Source organism: Mustelus asterias, chromosome 4 (assembly GCF_964213995.1).
Source record: "Mustelus asterias chromosome 4, sMusAst1.hap1.1, whole genome shotgun sequence".
NCBI classification, from domain to species: Eukaryota; Metazoa; Chordata; class Chondrichthyes; order Carcharhiniformes; family Triakidae; genus Mustelus; species Mustelus asterias.
In genome coordinates, this window is record NC_135804.1 from 57,070,290 (window position 1) to 57,095,943 (window position 25,654).

A 25,654-nucleotide genomic window follows, 5' to 3' on the forward strand; every position below is an offset into this window, starting at 1 on the left:
TCCTTATATTTCCAGTCCTGCATATATTCTACTCCTGTCACAGCCCAAAGTTCTTTTGGCTACAGGTGCTATGACAGGTCTCACTGTCCACATCAGCAAAAATACAGCAGACACTGGAAATCTGAAACAAATGTACTGTAAATGTTCAGCGTATCAGCCAGCACATAGAACATAGAACAGTACAGCACAGAACAGAACAGGCCCTTCGGCCCATGATGTTGTGCCGAGCTTTATCTGAAACCAAGATCAAGCTATCCCACTCCCCATCATCCGGGTGTGCTCCATGTGCCTATCCAATAACCGCTTAAATGTTCCTAAAGTGTCTGACTCCACTATCACTGCAGGCAGTCCATTCCACACCCCAACCACTCTCTGCGTAAAGAACCTACCTCTGATATCCTTCCTATATCTCCCACCACAAACCCTATAGTTATGCCCCCTTGTAATAGCTCCATCCACCCGAGGAAATAGTCTTTGAACGTTCACTCTATCTATCCCCTTCATCATTTTATACACCTCTATTAAGTCTCCCCTCAGCCTCCTCCGCTCCAGAGAGAACAGCTCTAGCTCCCTCAACCTTTCCTCATAAGACCTACCCTCCAAACCAGGCAGCATCCTGGTACATTACATTGTTTGCATTAAACAAATGGCGTTTAATCAGGGTTAAACTCCATTTGCCATTTTTCAGCCCAGCTTTGCATCCTATCTATGTCTCTTTGCAGCCTACAACAGCCCTCCACCTCATCCACTACTCCACCAATCTTGGTGTCATCAGCAAATTTACTGATCCACCCTTCAGCCCCCTCCTCTAAGTCATTAATAAAAATCACAAAGAGCAGAGGACCAAGCACTGATCCCTGTGGCACTCCGCTAGCAACCTGCCTCCAATCCGAAAATTTTCCATCCACCACCACCCTCTGTCTTCGATCAGACAGCCAGTTACCTATCCAATCGGCCAACTTTCCCTCTATCCCATACCTCCTCACTTTCATCATAAGCCGACCATGGGGGACCTTATCAAACGCCTTACTAAAATTCATGTATATGACATCAACTGCCCTACCTTCATCAACATACTTAGTTACCTCCTCAAAAAAGTCAATCAAATTTGTGAGGCACAACTTGCCCTTCACGAATCCGTGCTGACTATCCCGGATTAATCCGCATCTTTCTAAATGGTCGTAAATCCCATCCCTAAGGACCTTTTCCATCAATTTACCAACCACCGAAGTAAGACTAACCGGTCTATAATTACCAGGGTCATTTCTATTCCCTTTCTTAAACAGAGGAACAACATTCGCCATTCTCCAGTCCTCTGGCACCATCCCCGTGGACAGTGAGGACCCAAAGATCAAAGCCAAAGGCTCTGCAATCTCATCCCTTGCCTCCCAAAGAATCCTAGGATATATTTCATCAGGCCCAGGGGACTTATCGACCTTCAGTTTATTCAAAACTGCCAGGACATCCTCCCTCCGAACATCTATTTCCTCCAGCCTATTAGCCTGTAACACCTTCTCTTCCTCAAAAACATGGCCCCTCTCCTTGGTGAACACTGAAGAAAAGTATTCATTCATCACCTCCTATCTCTACTGACTCCATACACAAGTTCCCACTACTGTCCTTGACCGGCCCTAACCTCACCCTGGTCATTCTTTTATTCCTCACATAAGAGTAAAAAGCCTTGGGGTTTTCCTTGATCCGACCCACCAAGGACTTCTCATGTCCCCTCCTAGCTCTCCTAAGCCCCTTTTTCAGCTCGTTCCTTGCTAACTTGTAACCCTCAATCGAGCCATCTGAACCTTGTTTCCTCATCCCTACATAAGCTTCCCTCTTCCTTTTCACAAGACATTCCACCTCTTTCGTGAACCATGGTTCCCTCACTCGGCCATTTCCTCCCTGCCTGACAGGGACATACCTATCAAGGACACCCAGTATTTGTTCCTTGAAAAAGTTCCACTTTTCATTAGTGCCTTTCCCTGACAGTTTCTGTTCCCAACTTATGCCCCCTAATTCTTGCCTAATCGCAAGCACCTGTGGAGAAAACACTGTAGATGAGTTAACCTTTCTAGTATGGACTGTTTATCAAAACTCTTGTGCAGCAGACCTACTTGCCATCTCACTGCAATTAGTGGCACTCACATCTCTGAGTCATAAATTTCCAGGTTCAGGTCCCACCCCAGAGCTTGAGCACAAGTATCTGCGCTGACACTCCAGTGCAGGACTGTCCAAGGTGCTGGCATTCAGGTGAGATGTTAAACCGAGGCCCCATTTGTCTAGTCGGGTGGATTAAATGATCCCACGGCAATATTACAAAGAAGAAGTGGGGAATTATCTCCAGTGTTTTGGTCAATGTTAATCACTCAATATCACAAAATAGATTACCTGGTTATTATCTCATTGCTGTTTGAGAGAGTTTACCTGGCACTAATTAGCTGCATGGCTGCACTACAGTAGTAATTAACTGGCTGGAGAGTGCTTTGGAATACCTGATAGTTGTGAAAGATGCTAAGCAAATGCCAGTCTGCCTTTCTTGTCTTTTTTTGCTCTGAATCAGAAAGGCATGGGTTCAAATTCCTGTCCAGGCCTTGAGCATATAATTAAGACCGACAGTTCTGCGCAGTATTGAGGGAATGTTAGTCTTATTTTTTTTTTAAAGTCCAAAGAATGAATCTCCCTTTTGCTCCTTTCGTTCCATTTTTCTGGCTTTCTGTCAGCTCTTCAAGCAGCTGCTGTTGATGAGCTCACTGAGGGACTGGTTTAGTGAGAGTGGACACAGACACAACAGGGACGGGCCATTTCTTGTGCAAAGGGACCCAGACTTGATTGGGAATATATTCTGCACAGCTGGGAAGACGCCGTTATGGTAACAAATTAGAGCAAGAACTTCAGAAAGATTTGAAACCATCGGGGATGAACCTACAGTAACTGGATCAGGGGAGCAAACCCAGTGTAGAGGGAATTTAGTTCCAATTCTGCAGTCTACATGGTACTCTTGAATCAGCCAATAAACTGTACTATAGTATTAATGGTAGATGTTCATCATCAACCAACCTTTACTCTCAGACCATGGTCAACCAGGAATCTAGTGCTGTCAATAGAACAGTGAAGTTTGAACTTCTCAATTGATTGGTGCATCCTGTAACAAAGCAAAATACATTATTGGAAAACCACACGCACTCAAATGATCTTTCATTCAACCTACTAAAAGCAAGAATAACCAAGCCTTTATGAACTGGAGCGTTGCTATAGATGTTTTATTATACTGCAAGGACCTAAGAATAAGCCAGAAGCTGGCTAAGGACTGAATATCAGAAAGGGTTGTAATGTACATGGGCTGAAATACTATGTTGTAAGGGTGTAGCAACAAGGCAAATGTCCTGGGCCCAGGGTGCAGAAGGGAAACAGTAGGTGATGGCCTGCCAGGTACCTTGGCAATATTGAAACTTATCAGCATGTTTTGAGAATCTCTGAACCAAGACACTGAAACCTGCACCTGGAGAACTTTTCATGTGTACACATTGACCCCACACCCATGTCCAGAAAGATTAGGCACAGTTTTAGGGCTCCCCCTGGTTTGTGCAGGGTTACTGGTGGAATCTAACAGGCCATAACCTTACAAGACATTGTTCTTCAAGGTTATCTGGGACCTAGTGGGAAGAATCTGAGCCCCCAGTGAAAAGTCTCCCTCTCCAGATTCTATTAGTGAACCAAGTCCATTATCCAGAGTTACAGGCCAACCAAATGAAGTCTGATATGGAGGACGGACAAATTTCCATTACTGCATGAGTTTTCATGAAGTCATCATAGTCCCATACAGATCCCATCTCCTTTGCCTCAGGATAATCACTTGTTAGCTGCTCAGCACCAAAACTGGTTTGGATCTTTGTCCAGTTACCATGATGAGTGGCATGATGAGCAGCACAATTTGCCACAGAATGCGTGATTACAACACCACCATCTTCCTCAACAGAGCACTGCATCCGATTGAATGGAGGTTCCAACCTTTTGGTTGTGTGGCCCTTCAGCATCAGCTGCTTGCCTCTCTGCAGCTCAATCGTCACAGGGCAGGTATATTGAATTGCCCCTGCTGGATGCACTCGGTGGAACATCTGGGGCCAGGTGTGCCTTACAAACTCAAGGAATCAAGTAACAAGAAAAGATTCTCTTTGTTCATCAAGCCCATGACTTTCCATTTAAATATACACAACATATAATAGCAGTGGAGGCTGGCAGAAACCTATGCATTTAATGTGGGGCTTGGAGTCACAGAGGGGTCCTCAAACAGGCATTAAACATACCCCCATCTTCCACAATTTGCATCTGCAAAGGATCTAATGACTGTTTCAGGCACAAGTTCCAGATGATGATATTTGACCTGAAAGTGGGGAATAGGGAGAACATAATATTCTGGAAAGAAGGTTCAAAGAAGGATAAGGAAAATTGAATCAAGATAAAAGAGATAAGAATACTTAAGAAGAGACGCGAGAGCTGTGTGGGGAGTGGCCATGTAAGAGCTGCTGGAGTGCTGCTCTGTGCTGGGACAAAAATTGCGAAGAGCCCAAAGTGAGGCAGCTTTTCAAGGTAACTCAGAAAAGTTTATCAGAAAGCAGGGTTTTGTCTTAAAGTTTCTTGAATTTCCGCAGCAGAACGGGAGTGAGCGAGAAGCCACATGACATATCTTCCTTGCTGCAACAATTACTGGAATTATTAGGGTTAAACATAAGGGATTATTGCCTAAAGGTGTGTCTATTTGTGTACCTAACCATGTAGAAATGTCTTTTTTGGGGAAATGTTCTGTAAGACTAACTTTGACTTTGTAAATGTAATCTTGTGTGTTTACGTTTTCTCTTCTTTTGTTAATAAATGTTTTAATTTAATATTTAAAATTCTCAAGAAGTGTTACTGGAGTTTGTGGCTTCTGACTTCAGTACACCTATCTTTTTGTGGCCAAAATACAAAAGTAAAAAGAGTTGTGATAAGCTTGCCAAGTTTCCCTTTGGGATTTGGTTTGCGTAGTAGTTGTCACCTGCCAGACCATAACACAACCTTTAAACAAAACCCATGTATTGATTTAATTGATTAACTGTGGGGTAGTATATTTGTATCAGAAGGAAACTTTCCTTTCTTTTCTGACATTGTGACAGTAAGTGTTTTTAACATTTGTTTTTAATGGTTTTAATATTGGTGGGAATGGGTTAGAGTATGTTGATGTGAATGTTTACAATTGTACTATTGACAAGAGGATGTGACATTTATACATTGATGATCTGTATCTAAAGGATGTAGCATTTGTTTGTAACGGGAAAAGTGAGGAACATTTGTCTATAACCTATATGACTCTAATTACAGGGCTTGGGTTGACATCAGATGATTCGCACCTTAAGCCAATACAAGAGATGAATTTGGACTATTTCCAAATAGGGATTTCAGAATAATGAAAAGTGGGGTAAAAGTTGGAAAATTGGAATCTTTGTTGGCACAGTGTTACCATGGCTTCTGGGGCATGATCCTTCTGGACACAGTTCAACATCACTTCCGAGATAGGAGGAAAAAAAGACGCATTGCCTATGCTGGTGATACCCAAGGAATTCTTGGAACTTGACGGATGCGGAACATTCATGTTGTCTTCATTGTTTTCTGTTAAGTATTTGTAAAATCTTGCTTAGTGAATTCTATTCAATTCAAAAATACTAGTTATTCGTACCTCGTTAAATCAGACACAACTGAGGACCGTGGTGATTAAAAATTAAGAATTCAGAACTTTGAGAAATTAATTAGAAAGATTTTATACCTGAAACCCAAGAATCTTATAGCTGCATTCTCTCAATGTCCTAACTATGACAAAACCAGTCTACCTGTACAGGCCACAGGCAGCATCCAGGGCCATGCGAACGCGAGTCTGCCAGCTAAGCTGCCGCTCTCCTTCCAGTACTTTGCGCAGGCACCCCAGCTCGCAGTACTCCATCACAATCAAGAACACCGGGTTGGTACCTGTGAGAAAGAGTGGGACGTTGGCCAATTGTAAGACCATCAATCCAGGATTCGCTGAGGTCCTAGTGCTGATGTGAATGTGAACGCGACTTTGCTGGTGAATTAGCACTGACAGCTCCTGGCGGGCTTGCCTTGGGCAGTGCGCCGCTAGCACAAAATAGCTGTGCTAAAATCTTGTGAAGGCACAGCAATACCAGCATGGCACTTCACCCAACATAAGCGGCCTTCGCCTGTCAGGATGCTAATCTTTGAAGGAGACAAAGGAACACAATAATTTTATACCTTATAATGTAAGGTCATCAACTTTTAAATGTTTACTCTGTTTCCCTCAAACTTCAGCCAGACCTGCTGAGTATTTCCAGCATTTTCCATTTATATTTTAGATTTCCAGCATCCATGATTAATTCACTTTTGGTTTTGCATTTTGTACTCTAGCTTGGGAAGAGCTGGGCCGCTCCCACTGGCCACCGCCCCCACCCTCCTCCAAAACCATTGCTCCTTTGTTGCATCACCCTTACAGACTGGTGGGGATGGGTTCAGGGGTGAGTGGGGGAGGTGGTACCGTCTCACAACATATCTGCAGCAACGGGAACTCGAGGCTTTGTTGCTGAGCCAATCTTGTTTCCTGCACACTGGCATCCAGATCTGGAGCAGTGCTTTGAGCAGACAAACACCAGAGTCATTTCTTCAATAGGTTTATCCAGGCTGGAAGAAATGATTCCATCTTTTCTGGCTTAAGATGCCTGAAGGCAGTTATCTTATTCCTGTCTTTGGATAAAATTGTGTATGTAGTCAATGGGGTTGGCTGCCAACTCCACTCAACTGTGTAAAAAAAAAAAGTGCCTGCAAACTTGTTCCCTTTACCTTCATATCTAGGTTGAGACCCAACACAGATGGGGCAGGTGAAGGGCTGTGCTCTCACTCAGTTTCTATAAGGCAAAAAGTAAACTGCTCACAAATTTATTTTTAAGCATCAGTACTCCATATACCAGTAATTTGTCACTCAACTAACCAACAGTGAGAGGGATTAAACATAGGAACAGGAATTAGGAGCGAGATTAGGTAATTCAGCCCTTTGAGCCCATCCTGCAATTCTATATGATCATGGCTGATCTCCATCTCATCCTAACTCCACTTCCCTGCCTTTTCCCCATAGTCCTTTATTCCGCTTTTGATCAAATATTTATCGATCTCTTTCTTGAATCCATTGATAGATTCTGCATCCACTGCACTCTGGGGCAGTGAGTTCCATAGATTCACAACCCTCTGTGAGAAGTAGCTTCTCCTCATCTCTGTCTTGAACCTCCCCCCTCTTACTCTACAAGTATGACCTCCTATCCTAGACTGTTCTAGAAGGGGGAACATTTGGTTAACATTTACTTTATCAATCCCGTTGAGCTTTTTTATATACCTCAATCAAATTCCCCCTCATTCTTCTGTACTCCAGCAAGTACAAGCCCAAGCTATTCAACCGCTCCTCACACAACAGCTCCTTCAAACCTAGAATCAATCTCGTGAACCTCTTCTGGTGCCTCCAGTGCCACCACATCCTTCCTCAAAGAAGGTGACCAAAACGGAGCACAATACCAAGTGTGGTCTCACCAATGCCTTATACAATTGTAACAACACTTTTATACTTTAGATCTTTTGTAATAAATGTCAAGATTCCATTTGCCTGCCTTATAACATTCTAAGAAGTCTCACAACATCAGGTTAAAGTCCAACAGGTTTATTTGGTGTCACGAGCTTTTGGAGCACTGCTCCTTCATCAGGTGAGTGGAACTGCTTTCAGGCATCTTAAGCCAGGAAAGATGGAATAATTTCTTCCAGCCTGGATAAAGCTATTGAAGTAACAACTCTGGTGTTTGTCTGCTCAAAGCACTGCTCCACTCACCTGATGAAGGAGCAGCGCTCCGAAAGCTCATGATACCAAATAAACCTGTTGGACTTTAACCTGGTGTTGTGAGACTTCTTACTGTGCCCACCCCAGTCCAACGCCGGCATCTCCACATCATTACAACATTCTGCACCTGCATACCCACTTTCTGATACTCATGCACAAGGATATTCAGATCCCTCTGTACAGACGCCTTTTGAATCTGTTTCCCAGTTAAATACTAATTTGCCCTTTTGTTTTTCCAGCCAAAATGGACAGAAGATGAAGAGTCAAACAATGAGACAGATTGTACAGCAGATTTGAGTCAGATAGTGGAACAGACTGGACAGCAGAGGAGAATAAGAGAATCATAGAATGATATAGCACAGAAGGAAGCCATTCAGTCCATGGAACCAGTGGCAGATCTATAAAAATGTTATCCATTTATTTTCACTGCCCCTCTCTATCTCTGGAACCCATAAAAATGCCCTTTTTGTGTATTTATCCAATTCTCCATGGAATCTGTTTCCACCATCCTTTCAGGCAGCGCTTTCCAGATTGTAACAAACAGCAGCACATTTTTTTCTGCATGTCGTCTATAATTCTTTTGCCAATTATGTTAAATCTATGCCCTTTGGTTACCAACCCGCCTGTCACTGGAAACATTTTCTCTTTATTTACTCCAAAAAGTTTCAAAATTTACAGCAGCTCTGTCAAATTTTTAAATACTTATTTAAATATGCTGATCTGGTTCTCGCCCTTACCGGGCAGGAAACAATTACATCTGGGAGCGGTGGGAAGATACTGGTGAGGTTTGGCAATGGCGCAGAATGTGCTAAACTACTCACCCGCGATTCTCTGGTCCCACTCGAACGTGTTCTGCACCAGGCGCGATGCAGCCGGAAGATCACGGCCAAAATATCTGTTAAATGCAACCGCCATTTCCTTATTTCCCATTATTAATCCTGCAAACTGTCTTTGTGCATCCTGCTCATGCTAAGATCACAGCTTACCAAAGAGGTAAGTGCAAGCATGATATAGAATGTCAGTTGAGAGAGGTATGCGCTGGCTGGTGCTGCTTACTGGGATCAGGTGGGAAGGATAATCTATTTTACTGTTCTTTCAGCACAAGAAATGTTAGAAGAAGTAGGGCAGTGGGAGCTTGCTACTTGATGTTGCCACATCTTATTCTAGTTAAATTGTCAGCCACTATTTCCCACTAACAAGTCCTCCCAGTGTAAAGGAAGAAAAGAAAAAAATACATTTATAACGCCTTTCACAACATCAAAGAATCCAAAAGTGCTTTGCAGCCAATTAATTACTTTTGCAGTGTAGTAGGATAATGTAGGACACATTGCAGCCAATTTGTATACCGCAATGTGCCAGAAGCAGCATTGCAATAAGTTACCAAATAATTTGTTTTTAGTGATGCTGGTTAATAAATATTGGCCAGTCTCTGGGGAGAAATGTCTTGCTGTTCTTTGAATAGTGCCATGGGGTCCTCTGAGGGCCTTGTTTTCAGATCTCATCTGAAAGACTGCAACTCTGCCAGTGCAGCACACCCCTTGTACTCACCTGCAATTTCACCTAGACTTTGCTGCTCTAGCCTCTAACATGGGACATGAACCCATGATCTTCTGATTTAGAGGCAAACATACCCCGAACACTGAAATGTCACAATGCTTTCCTTTCCTGCTCTCTTAACAATACCGATCCTGTTGTGCTCTCTTACCTGCTGTTGTCCAGAACCTCGTTCTATTGGCCATTTATCATGCTTTGGCCTCAATATTAATTGACTGCAGGCTATTGTTATAAAGCGGAGGATGATCCCCTGTCTGAGAACTAACACCGAAACACCCAAAGAGGAGTACCTCACCTTATAATCTGTAAACAATGTGTGTGAAGTGGTGTGACCTGCTTTTCAGCAACTTCTAGAGCATTGTCGGGCAATACAGCAGGATATAGATGGGCTGGAAAATTGGGCGGAGAGGTGGCAGATGGAGTTTAATCCGGATAAATGCGAAGTGATGCATTTTGGAAGAAATAATGTAGGGAGGAGTTATACAATAAATGGCAGAGTCATCAGGAGTATAGAAACACAGAGGGACCTAGGTGTGCAAGTCCACAAATCCTTGAAGGTGGCAACACAGGTGGAGAAGGTGGTGAAGAAGGCATATGCTTGCCTTTATAGGACGGGGTATAGAGTATAAAAGCTGGAGTCTGATGATGCAGCTGTATAGAACGCTGGTTAGGCCACATTTGGAGTACTGCGTCCAGTTCTGGTCGCCGCACTACCAGAAGGACGTGGAGGCGTTAGAGAGAGTGCAGCGAAGGTTTACCAGGATGTTGCCTGGTATGGTGGGTCTTAGCTATGAGGAGAGATTGGGTAAACTGGGGTTGTTCTCCCTGGAAAGACGGAGAATGAGGGGAGATCTAATAGAGGTGTACAAAATTATGAAGGGTATAGATAGGGTGAACAGTGGGAAGCTTTTTCCCAGATCAGAAGTGACGTTCACGAGGGGTCACGGGCTCAAGGTGAGAGGGACGAAGTATAACTCAGATATTAGAGGGATGTTTTTTTACACAGAGGGTGGTGGGGGCCTGGAATGCGCTGCCAAGTAGGGTGGTGGAGGCAGGCACGCTGACATCGTTTAAGGCTTACCTGGATAGCCTGGGAATGGAGGGATACAAACGATTGGTCTAGCTGGACCAAGGAGCGGCACAGGCTTGGAGGGCCGAAGGGCCTGTTTCCTGTGCTGTACTGTTCTTTGTTCTTTTGTTAAATAGAAAATAAATCTCTGACACTCTCTCTAAAATCAACACATAACAATTTATTTATCTAACTAACAATGAATAAATTAACTAAACTATTAACAAACCGAATAAATCCCTTCTATCAGCTATTCCTGAATAAAGCAAGATTCCAGTAGTATGTTGTTCCAATAAATATAATTCCCACTCACTAACAAAAATAGAATTTAGTCACACTCTAAATTACAACCAGGTTTTGTGTCTTCCGGAATATTTTGGGCCTTCTCTATTGATTCTTCTGTCTGGAACTTCTTTCTTCTTTGGTACCTTTGCTATCTAGATGGTGCTTTCGCTAAGACATAGATGCAGCAATGAGAGCCAGCGATTCTCTCTCTCTGAGCTGTGAGTAGTTATCTCTGGCAGGTGGCAGTTGCTCTCTCTTTTTGTCCTACTGTCCCCCTTTTATACTCATGGTGACATATCAATATTTCCTATAATAGGATTGGTCTTAGGTTGTCAAAATCATCAGATTTAAATTTAATAGATTCTTGGTATCTAAGTGCCTGATTCAAATTGGCTAAATTTAAAAGCCCATTGTCTTGGTAAAAACTGCTGCTTGGCCTTTTGATACAAATGTCTCCGTTTGGGGCTCCCTATGTACTTGCATTTTTTTAACTTTCAAAGCATCATCTTTTTAAAGGGACCATGCTACGCTTTCTCCCCAGCATTTTACAATTACCAATCTACAATTACTCTACTGAACTTCGCAATACTATTTAACCATGGGGAGCATCACATACCTACCCAATCCTGTTGTCAATAAACATAAATAAACATACCTTCCAGCTGCAGTCATTGGAACAGGAATGGGAATCCTGGCTGTCTTCAATCTCCTTCCCAACACGGAACACTAAGGCCAGTATTGAGGCCACCAAGTTAACTCAGCAGAGTTGCACAATGGTTCAGTACCCATATCGGGTAGCACATTTACCAACCATGCCAGGGGGCCAATTCTGTTTCAAAGCAATACCCCACTGCCCATTCATAGTCAAACTGGCCGCTAAACAGGACAATGTATTTTGTAATGAAGAAGGGTTGATAAATAGTCTTGTTTTTAAAGATTCTCTTGGAAAGAGTGATCACATCCTGCCAGAATTTCAGATTCTGGTTGAGCAAGAGAAGACAGAATGCCATACTAGAGTTTTAGCATTGGACCGGGATCATTATACAGGTCTGAGGAAAGAGTTGGCCCAAGTAAACTGGGCACAAATAATTGAGGGCAGCAGAGTTGAACAATGGCAAATGTTCAGGGAGATATTGAATACCTCTCGAAGTATATTCCTGAGAGGAAAATAAATTGTAAAAGAAAGAAAATCGTTCCATGACTAGACAAGGAAGTCAAAGAGGACATAAAGGCAAAACCTAGGGCATACCAAACTGCAAAAGCTTGTGGTAAACTGGGAGAATTCCTGGATTGGGAGATCTTCAAGGTTCAGCAAAAGGCTACTAAAAATAGAATCAAAAGAGCTAAGATGAACTACGAAAATAAACTATCAGAAAACATAAACACAGATACCAAAAGCTTCTATAATTAGATAAAGAGGAAGAAAATAGCTAAAGTAAATCTTGGCCCTTTAGAGGACAATACTGGTGAGGTATTAATGGGGAACACAGAGATGGTGGAGACACAAAACCAATATTTTGTCTCAGTCTTCATGATAGAGAATAATGAAGATTCTCCAAAAACTGTAGAAAGTGCAGAGGAACTTGGTGCAATAACCATCACTAGGGAGAAAGTATTGAATAAACTAATGGGATTAAAGGCTAATATGTTTCTGGGACCTGATGGCCTACATCCAAGAGTATTAAAAGAGGTGGCAACAGAGATAGTGGATGCATTGGTTGTGATATTCAAAATTCCTTGGATTCTGGAAAGGTCCTGGTGGATTGAAAAAAAACACTAATATGAAGCCCCTATTCAAAAAGGAAGTGAGGCAAAAAGTAGGAAACTATAGGCCGGTTACCTTGACCTCTGTGGTGGGAACATTGCTGGAATCAATCATTAAGGAGGAGATGAATGAGCATTTGGAAAGACAAAGCACAATCCACCATTGTCAGCAAAGTTGTAGGAAGGGATAAGTCATGCTTGACAAATTTGCTTGAGTTCTTTGAGGACATAACCAGCAAGGTGGATAGTGGGAAACCTATGGATGTGGTATATCTGGACTTCCAGAAGGCATTTGACAAGGTGCCACATAAAAGACTGATCCAGAAGGTGAGATTGAAGGGGATTGGAGGTAGAGTACTAGATTGGATTGAGGATTGGCTGATTGATAGAAAGCAAAGGGTTGGGATAAATGGGTCCTTCTCTGGCTGGCAAAATATAACTGGATGACCCTCTCCACAGATGCTGTCAAACCTGCTGAGATTTTCCAGTATTTCCTGTTTTTGTTTCAGATTCCAACATCCGCAGTATTTTGCATTTATTTAACACGATGATCAGTTGGAAACGGACAGCAAGGAACAGGAATAAAATAGAAAGTAGCTTGTATTTAAATTTCCTATATTACAGCAGTATCTACATTTCAAAAATACTTTATTGGCTGTAAAGTGCTTTGGGGTGTCCTCAGGTTATGCAGGGCTCTATATGAATGCAACTCTTTCTTTTCTATTAAATTCATGCCTAGAAGTAACTTACCATGCTTATTAATGCAGATTCCATAAATTCGCACAATGTTTGGTGATTCAAAATGCTTCATGGTTTCAGCCTCTTTGTGAAAACATTTGCGAATTTCCCTGCAGGGGGAGGAACAATGGTAAAACATGAATCGCTGTTTTAATGCGGTAAATAGGGAATGAGCTGAGTTCAGAGACTGTACAATCCATACTCACTCCACATCAAACAATCCAACATTAAGGAAACGTTTAATGGCCACTGGGAATTTATGCAACATTCCTTTGTAATATTTGGAATTGGCAGTAGTCATGAAAGGTTTGTTTTCCACTTCGATGTCCTCTGGTTTTAATTCCAAAATCTCCTGGACTGGGTGGACAGAAGGCTTCTCATTGTCTGGAAGGGAAGAAGAGAAACATTTCTGGGTAAATACAAGAAAAATACTATTTTTTTGTTATATTTTTGCAAATTTCAGTCAAGCACTCCTAGGTCAGGATCCGTTAGAGACAGAAGACTGCTCCCTCTACTCTGCCCCAAACAAACCAAGCTTTAGAAGTCCACTCCCGATTTCCCAGATCAGTCATCCTTAGGCTTCTCTGTTTGAATTACCAATTTAGTGCCTGTGACCATTGGATTGGGGCTGCTCAGATTCACTAATTATAGCCCCCATCAGGGAGAGAAAACTTTCCTCCCATCAATCTGGGTTGAATATGAACCTAGGTCATACAGTTGAAAAGTCAGTGTCCAGGCCCAAAACACTATTCTGCTTGCCCAAGGGCAGTAACAGAGGTATAGAAAATGGAGGAGCAGCACCCAAGGATGGAGTTCATATATCCACATCATCAATTATCATTTTCCTGCTATTCACCCGTCAATCTGTTGCAGAACCTTTCTCTCTGCTGCACTCACATGACTCAATTATACGTTTGATGTCCTTCAAGTCCATTTTCATTTCCTCCACGCCATCATTCACAGTCTCCACTGCTTGCTGGATTCTCTCCTCCATTGAATGCAATGCTGTCAAATAAGAGGAAGTCAAGAGCCCTTAACAAACTCAAAACTACTGCATTTCATTCCTTAATAATTGCTGTCCACACGTTTCCCTTGCCAGAACATTGTGAATGCACAAAGCTGATTGAGAAAAGAAATAACACACAGCAGCATCTCATTTCCCTCTGCTTTCAAGTGACACATCTTCCTGGAAAGAAGTTTGGCATACCTTTATATCGGAGGTAGGAAGAAGTACCAAAAGCCTCCATTGTTGCATCACATTTGTGAAAGATAAGAAGGGATTTTCCCAGCACATTTTACCCTAGTACAACAACAACTTGTCTTCATTGAGAGGGAATCTGTATTTTAAATTCAGGGCTCTCTTTCAGGCACAAGGTTCACCAGGGAGAGAAGTCATGCATATTTTTTCCAGCATTCTTTTACATGTGAACATACAAGTTCGGAGCAGGAGTAGGCCACTTGGCCCTTCCAATCTGCTCCACAATTCAGTAAGGTCATGGCTGATCTGACTGTAAACCTACTGCCTACCCTTGATAACCTTTCACCCTCTGTTTATCAAGAACCTATCTACTTCTGCCCAGAAGACATTCAAAGACTCTGCTTGGACTGCCTTTTGTGGAAGGGAGTTCCAAAGATTTTCAACCCTCTGAGAGAAATTAAACTTCTCTTTGTCTGAAATGGGCAACACTTTATTTTTAAACAGTGATTCCTAATTCTAGATTCTCCCACAAAAGGAAACATCCTCTCTACATCCATCCTTTCAAGAACCCTCAGGATCTTATCTGTTTCAATCAAGTTGACTCTTACTCTTCAAAACCCCAGCAGATAGAAGCCTGACCTGTTCAATTTTTCATCATAAGACAAACCATCTATTCCTGGCAATAAACAATAATATTATATTAGCTTTCCTAATTACTTGCTGTACTTGCATACTAGCCTTTTGTGATTCGTTCTCTTCTAGGACACCCATGTTCCTCTGAACCTCGGAGCTCTGCAATCTCTCACCATTTAGATAATAAGTTTTTTATTCTTTCTGTCAAAATGGACAAAGAACAAGAACTGTACAGCACAGGAAACAGGCCCTTCAGCCCTCCAAGCCTGTGCCGCTCCTTGGTCCAACTAGACCAATCGTTTGTATCCCTCCATTCCCAGGCTGCTAATGTGACTATCCAGGTAAGTCTTAAACGATGTCAGCGTGCCTGCCTCCACCACCCTACTTGGCAGCGCATTCCAGGCCCCCACCACCCTCTGTGTAAAAAACATCCCTCTGATATCTGAGTTATACTTCGCCTCTCTCACCTTGAGCCCGTGACCCCTCGTGATCGTCACCTCCGACCTGGGAAAAAGCTTCCCACTGTTCACCCTATCTATCCCCTTCATAATCTTGTACACCTCTATTAGATCTCCCCTCATTCTCCATCTTTCCAGGGAGAACAACCCCAGTTTACCCAATCTCTCCTCATAGCTAAGACCCTCCATACCAGGCAATATCCTGGTAAACCTTCTCTGCACTCTCTCTAACGCCTCCACGTCCTTCTGGTAGTGCAGCGACCAGAACTGGACGCAGTACTCCAAATGTGGCCTAACCAGCGTTCTATACAGCTGCATCATCAGACTCCAGCTTTTATACTCTATACCCCGTCCTATAAAGGCAAGCATACCATATGCCTTCTTCACCACCTTCTCCACCTGTGTTGCCACCTTCAAGGATTTGTGGACTTGCACACCTAGGTCCCTCTGTGTTTTTATACTCCTGATGACTCTGCCATTTATTGTATAACTCCTCCCTACATTATTTCTTCCAAAATGCATCACTTCGCATTTATCCGGATTAAACTCCATCTGCCACCTCTCCGCCCAATTTTCCAGCCTATCTATATCCTGCTGTATTGCCCGACAATGCTCTTCGCTATCCGCAAGTCCAGCCATCTTCGTGTCATCCGCAAACTTGCTGATTACACCAGTTACACCTTCTTCCAAATCATTTATATATATCACAAATAGCAGAGGCCCCAGTACAGAGCCCTGTGGAACACCACTGGTCACAGACCTCCAACCGGAAAAAGACCCTTCAACCACTACCCTCTGTCTCCTATGGCCAAGCCAGTTCTCCACCCATCTAGCCACTTCTCCTTGTATCCCATGAGCCTTAACCTTCTTAACCAACCTGCCATGTGGGACTTTGTCAAATGCCTTACTGAAATCCATATAGATGACATCCACGGCCCTTCCTTCATCAACCGTTTTTGTCACTTCCTCAAAAAACTCCACCAAATTTGTAAGGCACGACCTCCCTCTTACAAAACCATGCTGTCTGTCACTAATGAGATTGTTCCGTTCTAAATGCACATACATCCTGTCTCTAAGAATCCTCTCCAACAACTTCCCTACCACGGACGTTAAGCTCACCTGCCTATAATTTCCTGGGTTATCCCTGCTACCCTTCTTAAACAACGGGACCACATTCGCTATCCTCCAATCCTCAGGGACCTCACCCGTGTCCAAAGAAGCGACAAAGATTTCCGTTAGAGGCCCAGCAATTTCATCTCTCGTCTCCCTGAGCAGTCGAGGATAGATGCCATCAGGGCCTGGGGCTTTGTCAGTTTTAATGTTCCCTAAAATACCTAACACTTCCTCTCTTGTAATGGAGATTTTCTCTAACGGGTCAACACCTCCCTCCGAGACACTCCCGGTTAACACGCCCCTCTCCTTCGTGAATACCGATGCAAAGTATTCATTTAGGATCTCCCCTATTCCCTTGGGTTCTAAGCATAATTCCCCTCCTTTGTCCCTGAGAGGTCCGATTTTCTCCCTGACAACTCTTTTGTTCCTAACGTATGAATAGAATGCCTTAGGATTCTCCTTAATCCTGCCTGCCAAGAACATTTCGTGACCTCTTTTTGCCCTTCTAACTCCCCGTTTGAGTTCTTTCCTACTCTCTCTGTATTCCTCCAGAGCTCCATCTGTTTTCAGTTGCCTGGACTTAACGTACGCCTCCCTTTTCATTTTAATCAGATCCTCAATTTCCCTGGTTATCCACGGCTCTCGAATCCTACCTTTCCTATCTTTCCTTTTTACAGGCACATGCCTATCCTGCAGCCTTATCAATAGTTCCTTAAAAGACTCCCACATGCCAGACGCGGACTTACCCTCGAACATCCTCTCCCAATCAACATCCACCAATTCCTGCCTAATCCGGCTATAGTTAGCCTTCCCCCAATTTAGCACCCTGCCCGTAGGACAGCACTCATCCTTGTCCAATTGCAGATTTTCCCACATTGTTCTCTACTTGCCAAATCTTTGTCCGCTCTCTTAACCTATGTTCCCTGCTTATGTCCTCTCCGCAACTTACTTTCTATTTTTGTGTCATCAACAAATTTAGCAACTATACCTTTGGTCCCTTCATCCAAGTCATTTACATAAATAGTAAAAAGTTCAAATCCCAACATTGATCCCTACGGCACACTATCCATGACATTTTACCAACCAGAGAAAGACCTATTTATGGTTTACCCTCTGTTTCCTGTTAGCTAACCAATCTTCAATCTTAGCTCACATGTTACCCCTACACTATGAGCTTTTATTTTCCACAATCTTTTGATGTGCCACCTCATCAACTTCTTGCACAACCTTCTCACCTCCCCTATTGATAGTTTGACTTTGGCAGTCCACTATCTCCAATTAAACCAGTGACACCTATACAAGTTTGTTTCATGGTATACAACAATATGACAATGTATTACAAAAGAGAAATATCAAGACTCTCAATTTCCTCAAAAGCAAGCCCTTCCATTATCTTTATCTCCACTCCCTTTAGCAACCTGGGATGCAAGCCATCTGGACCAAGTGACTTGTCCATCTTGAGCATAGCTAGCCTTTCCAGTATATCTTGCCTATCAATTTTCACCTCCTCCATTATCATACCAATATTTTGTTAGTGCCCTCTTATTTAGTAAACTTCAAAACAAAATATTCATTAAGAATCCTAGCCTGGCCTTGCACCTCTCGACACATATTCCCTTCTTTGTCCCTGATAGGACCCACCATGCTTTTTATTTTTACCATTTACATGTCAATTGATAAATTTGGGGTTTCCTTTTATGTTATCGTATTCTCATTTTCTCTGTCTGTCTTAGTTTCCTCTTCACTTCACCTCTCAAATTATTGTATTTAGCCAGGTTCTCACTTGAAGAATTCCCTGCATGCATCATATACCCTCTTTTTTATCATATACTCTATTGCCCTCACAATCTAAGGAGCCCTACCTTTGGTTTCTCTGCCTTATGGGAAGTATCTAGCCTGTACCTGAAAGATCTTTACCATAAATATCACCCTTTGTTCCATTACATCTTGTTTCTCCTGTCAAACTTTGGTTCCATTACACCTTGGCGCATTGTCTCATTGAAATTCACCTTCTTCCCACTTAGAAGTTCTATTTTAGATTGTTCTTTGCTCTTCTCCATTACCAATCTAAACTTTATAACATAACGACTGCCCTCACCAAGGTGTTCTCTCAGATACTTGGCCCAACTCATTCCCCAGCACCAAATTGAGTAATGCCTATTTCCTAGTTGGACTGAGAACAAACAGGCAAGTAAGTTCTCCTGAGCACACTTGAGAACTTTCTCCCCTTTCTCATCCTTTATTTTAGCATTATCTCAATCTATATATAGGTAATTGAAGTCCACCAATATTGTCTCTGCAGTTCTTGCACATTTGCTCCTCTTTCTCTGTCTCATTATTTAGAGGCCTGTAAAATACCCTCAGTGATCATACAAATTTTTGTTTCTCGATTCTAATCAAATGGATCCTGTCCTTGCCCTCTCAAGTACATCCTCCCTACTTTCCAACAATACAATATCTTCCCTAATCAGCACTGCCACCACTCCTTTTTGATTTTTTCTGAACAATTTTTTCTGTCGATATTAAGCATCCAGTCCTTACCATTTCTTATGTTGTGAATTCTGAAAAGGAGGAAGTAAGTAATGATAATTCCAAACAAATTATACTGGTCGCAAAGAGTTTCAATCCTGTGAGGGTGGTGAATTTGTGGAACTCGCTGTCCCATAGCGCGGTGGAGTTTGAATCATTAAATGGTTTCAAAAAGGAGACAAATATATTTCTGATTTTAAAAAACAGGTTAAAGGGACATGGGGAACAGGTAGGGAGGTGGATCTGAGACCAGGGAGAGATCAGCCATGATCTGATTGAATGGCGGAGCTGGCTTGAAGGGCTGAATTGCCTACATCTGCTTCTATTTCCTATGTTCCTATGAAGAATATGTTTGTCACATTATTGTTTAACTGTGCCATATCAGATAGTACTTACACTTCCTTAGTATTGTGGAGTAGATTGATTGAAATGTTATTGTGATTCACTAAATAATGAGGATCGATACTGAGTTAAGGAATATAAAGTATTACTTGCTTTACTTTTGCTGATGTTAGCACTCTGAAGTCACTAAAGAAAGTTGCACTTCCATGTAATAAAGCTGGAGTAAGCTATTTGTTGTAGATTCTAGTGGGTTACCTAAGCTGCTGAGTAAAACAATGTAAAAAGCTCAAATGAAACTTAACATGGAACATGATAAGGCAATTATTTTTGAAAAGTAAGTGGATCTGCAGTTTACCCAGTTGGGACAAAACTGACTGTTTCGCATTTGATTTAGTCTGATTGTAGACAAAATAATGGAGAAATATATAGGGAGCAGACTTGAGCACTAGCCAAGTTCTGACTGATAATGGAGGGGATTTGATGGTTCAGGGACATGGATGAAAACATGACGATCATTGCCATGAATATTGCAGTTGAAAGTCCTTCCAGCAATTACTCCTTTAAAAGGAATCATGTGGTGATTGATGAATTCCTACCAAATCAACCAAACTGCAAGTTGGCAACTGCAGATGGAAGGTACATTCTCATCAATTAGTCTATGGCTGAAATCCCAGGTTGCCTTTATGTTCGCAATAGTCCTCCTGCTCCAGAAGCAGAAGGTACATAATTGGTTCATGTTTTTCTGCATATTTTAATGTAGAGGAAACAAACTTTCATCAAGGCCCATGTCACAGAGAAGATTTAGAGAGCACCGACGCATTATATAAGACCAACTAAGGGAGAATTTAATTCAGGAAATATGTTTTAATATAAAAGGGAGGGTTATAGTGAATGGAAAGGCCCTTGAGGTAACAGGTAATAGGTCTTACCATCACAACCTATCAAACATGGCGGCCAAACTGTTAAGGTCCATTCCTCATGATTAATCAGAATTGATTACAAAATCTTGGATTGAACTAGCTGATAAAAGTAAATGAGACAACTTGTAATTTGTGCTCAAAGCTATCATGTTCAAAGGCTATTTCTCATGGAGGTTACTCAGGTGACTTATTCCAGAGGGGCAACTGAATGGAGGGATGTGACAATTATGGGACGTGCAGCAAATCCTATAGAAAGCAAGTTGAGATATTGGTTGAATGTTCAGGATGATGGCTGAGAAGTGAAGTCTATCCACCAACAGAATGGGTGAAGAAGTGGATAATAAGAAAGTGCATTCACAAAAGGTCTGTCCTAAAGTGGCCCTTGCGTCAGAAAATTATCACATACCAGAGAATGCCCAATGGATAATGCAAGAGAGCAATCTCACTTTAGGAGTCCTGACAGACAGAGACATGCAAGTGGAGGCTTGTAGCGTGAATAAATTCCTTCATTGGTTTATGTGTGCTCTGCCTGAAGGTAGTTCCTGGGCTCACTGTCTACTGAGGTTTCATCCTGAGCTATTTTATCTGGCAGTGATGGTTTTCCAACTCTCAGCGGCAGGGTGTGATGGCAGGACACAGGTCTATCTCAGCTGTGGGAATCAAATTCACATTGAATCACACACTGGCTCGAGGCTCTCCAGATTCTACCACACTCTGCCAAAAAAAAAATCAAGGGGCTTGAGTCATGCTATCATAGAGGTGGGTGGGACTTAAACATGCTGACAAGACTGCTCAGAGCTCCCCTCCCACCCCACCACTGTGGTGCCAGGGGCTCTCTGCACCCTGGCAGTGCCAACTTGTGCCAAGGGGCATTGCCAGGGCACTGCCTGGCATGTTCCTCTTCCCTAGGGGCTATGCTTAACTTTCCGCCCCGGCAAGACCCCCACGACAGGTTCATGTCTGTGTGAACCTGTTGTAAACCATGCCAACACAACGTCACATCAGCGTGGTGTCAATAACTAGCAGGGGGTCAAGATACAGTGGAGAAGGTTGGTTAGTAGTATGGAAATGCATGCAAAGTAGGTTCACACCGGCTATGGGCATGAACCTGATGATGCTTCTGGGTGGGGACGGGGAAGATCTGAAGTCGCTGACGAGAACTGCAACTTCCATATCTTGAGCCCTCACCAGCGTGCTTGCAGATGGTGAACTGGGGCTCAAGCTTTCGCCCAGTATTTGCGAAGCTTGATTGGTTAGTTAAACTGGTTGGCACTCGGACTAGGCCAGATGCTGATTTTGGAGTTGAATACTAGAATGAAGCACTCTAAAACTGAGAATGCTTTAAGGATGAATAAAACACTAAAATAAAATCTTGAGAAAAGCATAAGTTTCCATCTTTATGTGATCTAATGACCATGAAACTAATCATTTTTGGTAATGTTTGACATTATAATCCTCCTGATGGGTATTCTATTGCAGCTGGTTTCATAATATTTATGCTGGGAGGAAATTAGAAATGTTCACTGGAATTCTACCACCCTGCCCACCATGGAACCGGAGCGGGCGAGGGGTGAACAATGGAAATGTCCATTGACCTTGGTGGGAATTTCCGGTCTCACTCAAGCGAGGCCATAAAATCCCACCTGTTGTCCTTCAGCTTGGAAAGCTAAGCAAATAAAATAGTGTTGTTAAAAGTACTGTGGCTGTTGAAACACTGGCTTTGTGGATGCAGTTGATAAAGGATTCTATTTGTCAAATATTTTAAATGGGATTCTTTAGAGGTGGTTTACTGAAGATAGTATACCAACTGAATGTTCGTAAGTAATCGTTCATTTGGGATAATGTACACTTTGCAAAAAACGTGAGTGAGGAAAGGTTATGGATTGACCTTGCTGGGTTGAAACAAATGCTGGAGAGAAAGGAAATCACAAAAATTAAATCAGTGGATGCAAGTCATCAACATCTGCTCACTTAACAAAACTAAATAAATTGTTAGGGATACTGGAGGAGGGCTGTCTGACAATGTACAGATTTGAAGTTCTTTGATTTAATTTGTTTTGAAACTTTGGTTGAACATATTAACTCTATTTTTTTTAAAGTTTATTTATTAGTCACAAGTAAGGCTTACATTAACACTGCAATCAAGTTGTGAAAATCTCCTAGTCGCCACATTCTGGCGCCTGTCCGGGCCAATGCATCTAACCAGCACGTCTTTCAGACCGTGGGAGGAAACTAGAGCACCTGGAGGAAACCCATGCAGACACGGGGAGAACGTGCAAGCTCCACACAGACAATGACCCTGGATTCGACCAGGGACATGGGATTTGAACCCATGTCCCTGGTGCTGTGAGGCAGCAGTGCTAACCACTGTGCCACCATGCCACCCCTATAAAAAGAGCAGGGAATCAGTTAATTGTATATCGGTAGTGGACATTAACAGGTGATTCACTTGAATTACTATAAATACACATAGACTGATACTATGGTTGTTGGGTTAGGAGGTGTATACTTGCAATGTGCAACGCTATAAATAAATATTAAAAAGTGTGTTAAGATCAGCTCCAGTTCTTTCCTTGACAAACAGGCTTTTTGGAATATAACAGAGTTAATTTGAGCTTCAAGTGTAGCAGAAATATCTACCCTGAATTGTTCATCCAATAGTAGATTTTGGACTCATCTCTCAATACAAGAGCAACATGTGAAATCAGCCATTGTGTACTACCAGAGCTATTCACGTCAACAACTGAACCTAGCAATGAAAGAAATATAATGATGATTCAGAATGAAGTGGACACTCAGTGGGAGTATGAATCATCAAGACTTCAGGTGCCAAATTGCAAGGCTTATCATTTAAATTGAAGGGGATGATGAGGTATGACTGTGGGATTGAAATCAACCAGAAAAGGGTAGGCTGAATGCATCAGGATAGGGGTTTCCTTCCATATTAATAGACACAGGGGCAGCACGCCACTGCTCCTCACGCTAATAAACAAACTCATTTCCTTTGCCACGTTAGACAGCTGTAAATGCAAACATGACCTCTGAAGAGGAGTCATTCGGACTCAAAATGTGAACTCTGTTTCTCTCTCCACAGATGCTACCAGACCTGCTGTGTTTATCCAGCATTTTCTGATTTTTATTTATCATGCATTTGGATGCAATCAATCTGAATGTTTCTTTGAATGCATATTCTTTTCTAAAATGCCTCCTAATAATCTTTGGTGCCAAATCAGAGCCAAGATGAACAAATTAAAAAGACTATCCACATACCTTCTTCTAACTTCTTTGCCACCATATCCAGATATCTCTGATCTTCCTCTGTATCTTGTTTATCTTCTTTCTTCCTCTCCTTGTCCTTAAAAATCCTCAGTAGGGTTTTGGTTTGCTCAGTGTGCAAGGCCAACTCCAGGGCCATAGCAGCATCATTTAGTCGTTCATTGAGATGATTGAAGTCGTCCTTGATTTCAAACACCTTGAAGACCTTGGAGAATCTGTGCTTATTGGTGAAAGACTCAATAAAATCTTTTGCGCTCTCCAGAATCCCCACTATCTCCTTCAGAGCCTTTGCATTTGTCAGCTCTTCATGTTTGATGGTCTGCACAGGTTCCAAGAGGCATTCAATCCGACCCTTTAGGCGATAGCACCGCTTGTGGTTCATTTTTACCTCATTGCAGAGCACATAAATATCCTTGGCCACACTAATAATCTTTTCAACGTATTCCATACTGATATCTGCAATGACAGAAGATCATCAGCTCTACTTATCACGCAGAATGGACTCAACATCATAAGTATGCCACCCTGAATAACAAGGGATGGGCTGGACCTGATGATGCACCATTCCCTGGTCAATCATGAACTAGCTGCTGGAATCTGGGCAAAAACATAGAGAGCACAATTTAATAAAGTGTCACTTATTGGAGTTGGACAGTTCAACAGAGACAGGAGTGGGGAGTTGTCGGTGAGGGAGAGCTGGAGATGTATTTGTTTTCCAAAAGGCTACTCATTACCATATGAGTATTAATAGACACGCTATTGAAACAAAGTACACTGCTTGCAACCTTTTCCTTCACCTTCCAATGCTGCAGAATTCGAGAATCTCACAACAAGGGAGGAGGCCATTAGGCTTCATGCAGCAAAAAATTAACCTAAAATATAAGTCGACATGCATGCCGTGCTCTTCAAAATAATCATGTCGATTAGTTTCCCCAGTGATTTATTGGTTAATTACACCATGTGATGTGCTATTAAGCCAAATATGGAGGACAATAATCAACCATTTCTGATAGTTGTCGACTGTTGGCCGCTATAATCTTGTCTTTGGACATTGGATGAAGGCAGGACTGCCAATTCACACAGCTAACTGACACAGATTGCCTAAGCTCACTCATGATGGAGTGTTCATATCCCAGCTGTTATTATTACCCGACAAGCTGGATCCTAACTGTTATTTTTATTAAGAAAGGTGGAGGGTGGCTACTGAACACAGTCACAGGAGTTCAGCTGATGAACCTTTAACAAAAGAATAAAACATTTATTAAACAAGGTGAATTATAATCCACAACTCCTTCACCCCAACTATACCTTTACCAAAATATACAGATTTGTAAGGATAACACAAATTACAAAACCTATTTTATATTCTAATTCTCTCAGTAAGTACACAATCCATGTAAATCAACGGGTGACCTGTGGTCAGACACACCACATTCTGAAATGAAGTGGCCACCCAAACAACTTGTATGGATTTCTCAGCAACTCTCCAGTGGTACTTGTCCCACTGAGCCAACTGGTCTCACTGGAACTCTGTCTTTCACACAAGGTTTCCAATTTCCACTCTCAAAGGACTCTTGGAATCTTCTCCCAAATGGCACTTTATCTTGAAAGTCTTCAAGTATCTACCTCCAGGGGTTTCAACCTCTACTTTTGAGGCTCCTCTCTCTTAAATCACCAGGGGAGGGGGGGAACTGCTGCCACTCTGCAACAGCAATCACTGCGGGGAGGGGGGGGGGGGGTATTGGTGATCGGCTGTCGGACCCCATGGTAGCCGTGGGAGGTGGTGATTGGCCGGTAGGCCCACTCGCCCTGCTGGCGGATTCCAAGTTTGGCAACATTTTTTTGACCGAGTTAGGTAAGATTCGATTTTTAAGTTGCCCA

At 42.4% G+C, this 25,654-nt stretch overlaps 1 protein-coding gene across 2 annotated transcripts in view; it reads right to left on the minus strand.

Annotated features, from left to right (window-relative positions):
• LOC144492721 (mixed lineage kinase domain-like protein) overlaps positions 1 to 25,654 on the minus strand; it is a 58,801-nt gene that overhangs the window by 15,439 nt on the left and 17,708 nt on the right. Inside the window, exons 2-7 of one of the 2 annotated variants that reach the window (XM_078211077.1) lie at positions 23,768 to 24,370; positions 14,202 to 14,309; positions 13,511 to 13,688; positions 13,317 to 13,414; positions 5,856 to 5,991; positions 3,052 to 3,136 (exon numbers count right to left, since the gene is read on the minus strand). In XM_078211077.1, the coding sequence (XP_078067203.1) occupies positions 3,052 to 3,136; positions 5,856 to 5,991; positions 13,317 to 13,414; positions 13,511 to 13,688; positions 14,202 to 14,309; positions 23,768 to 24,221 (1,059 nt within the window). In that variant the 5' untranslated portion in view covers positions 24,222 to 24,370. The remainder of the gene's footprint in view (positions 1 to 3,051; positions 3,137 to 5,855; positions 5,992 to 13,316; positions 13,415 to 13,510; positions 13,689 to 14,201; positions 14,310 to 23,767; positions 24,371 to 25,654) is intronic. The other variant, XM_078211076.1, reaches the window with a different exon arrangement.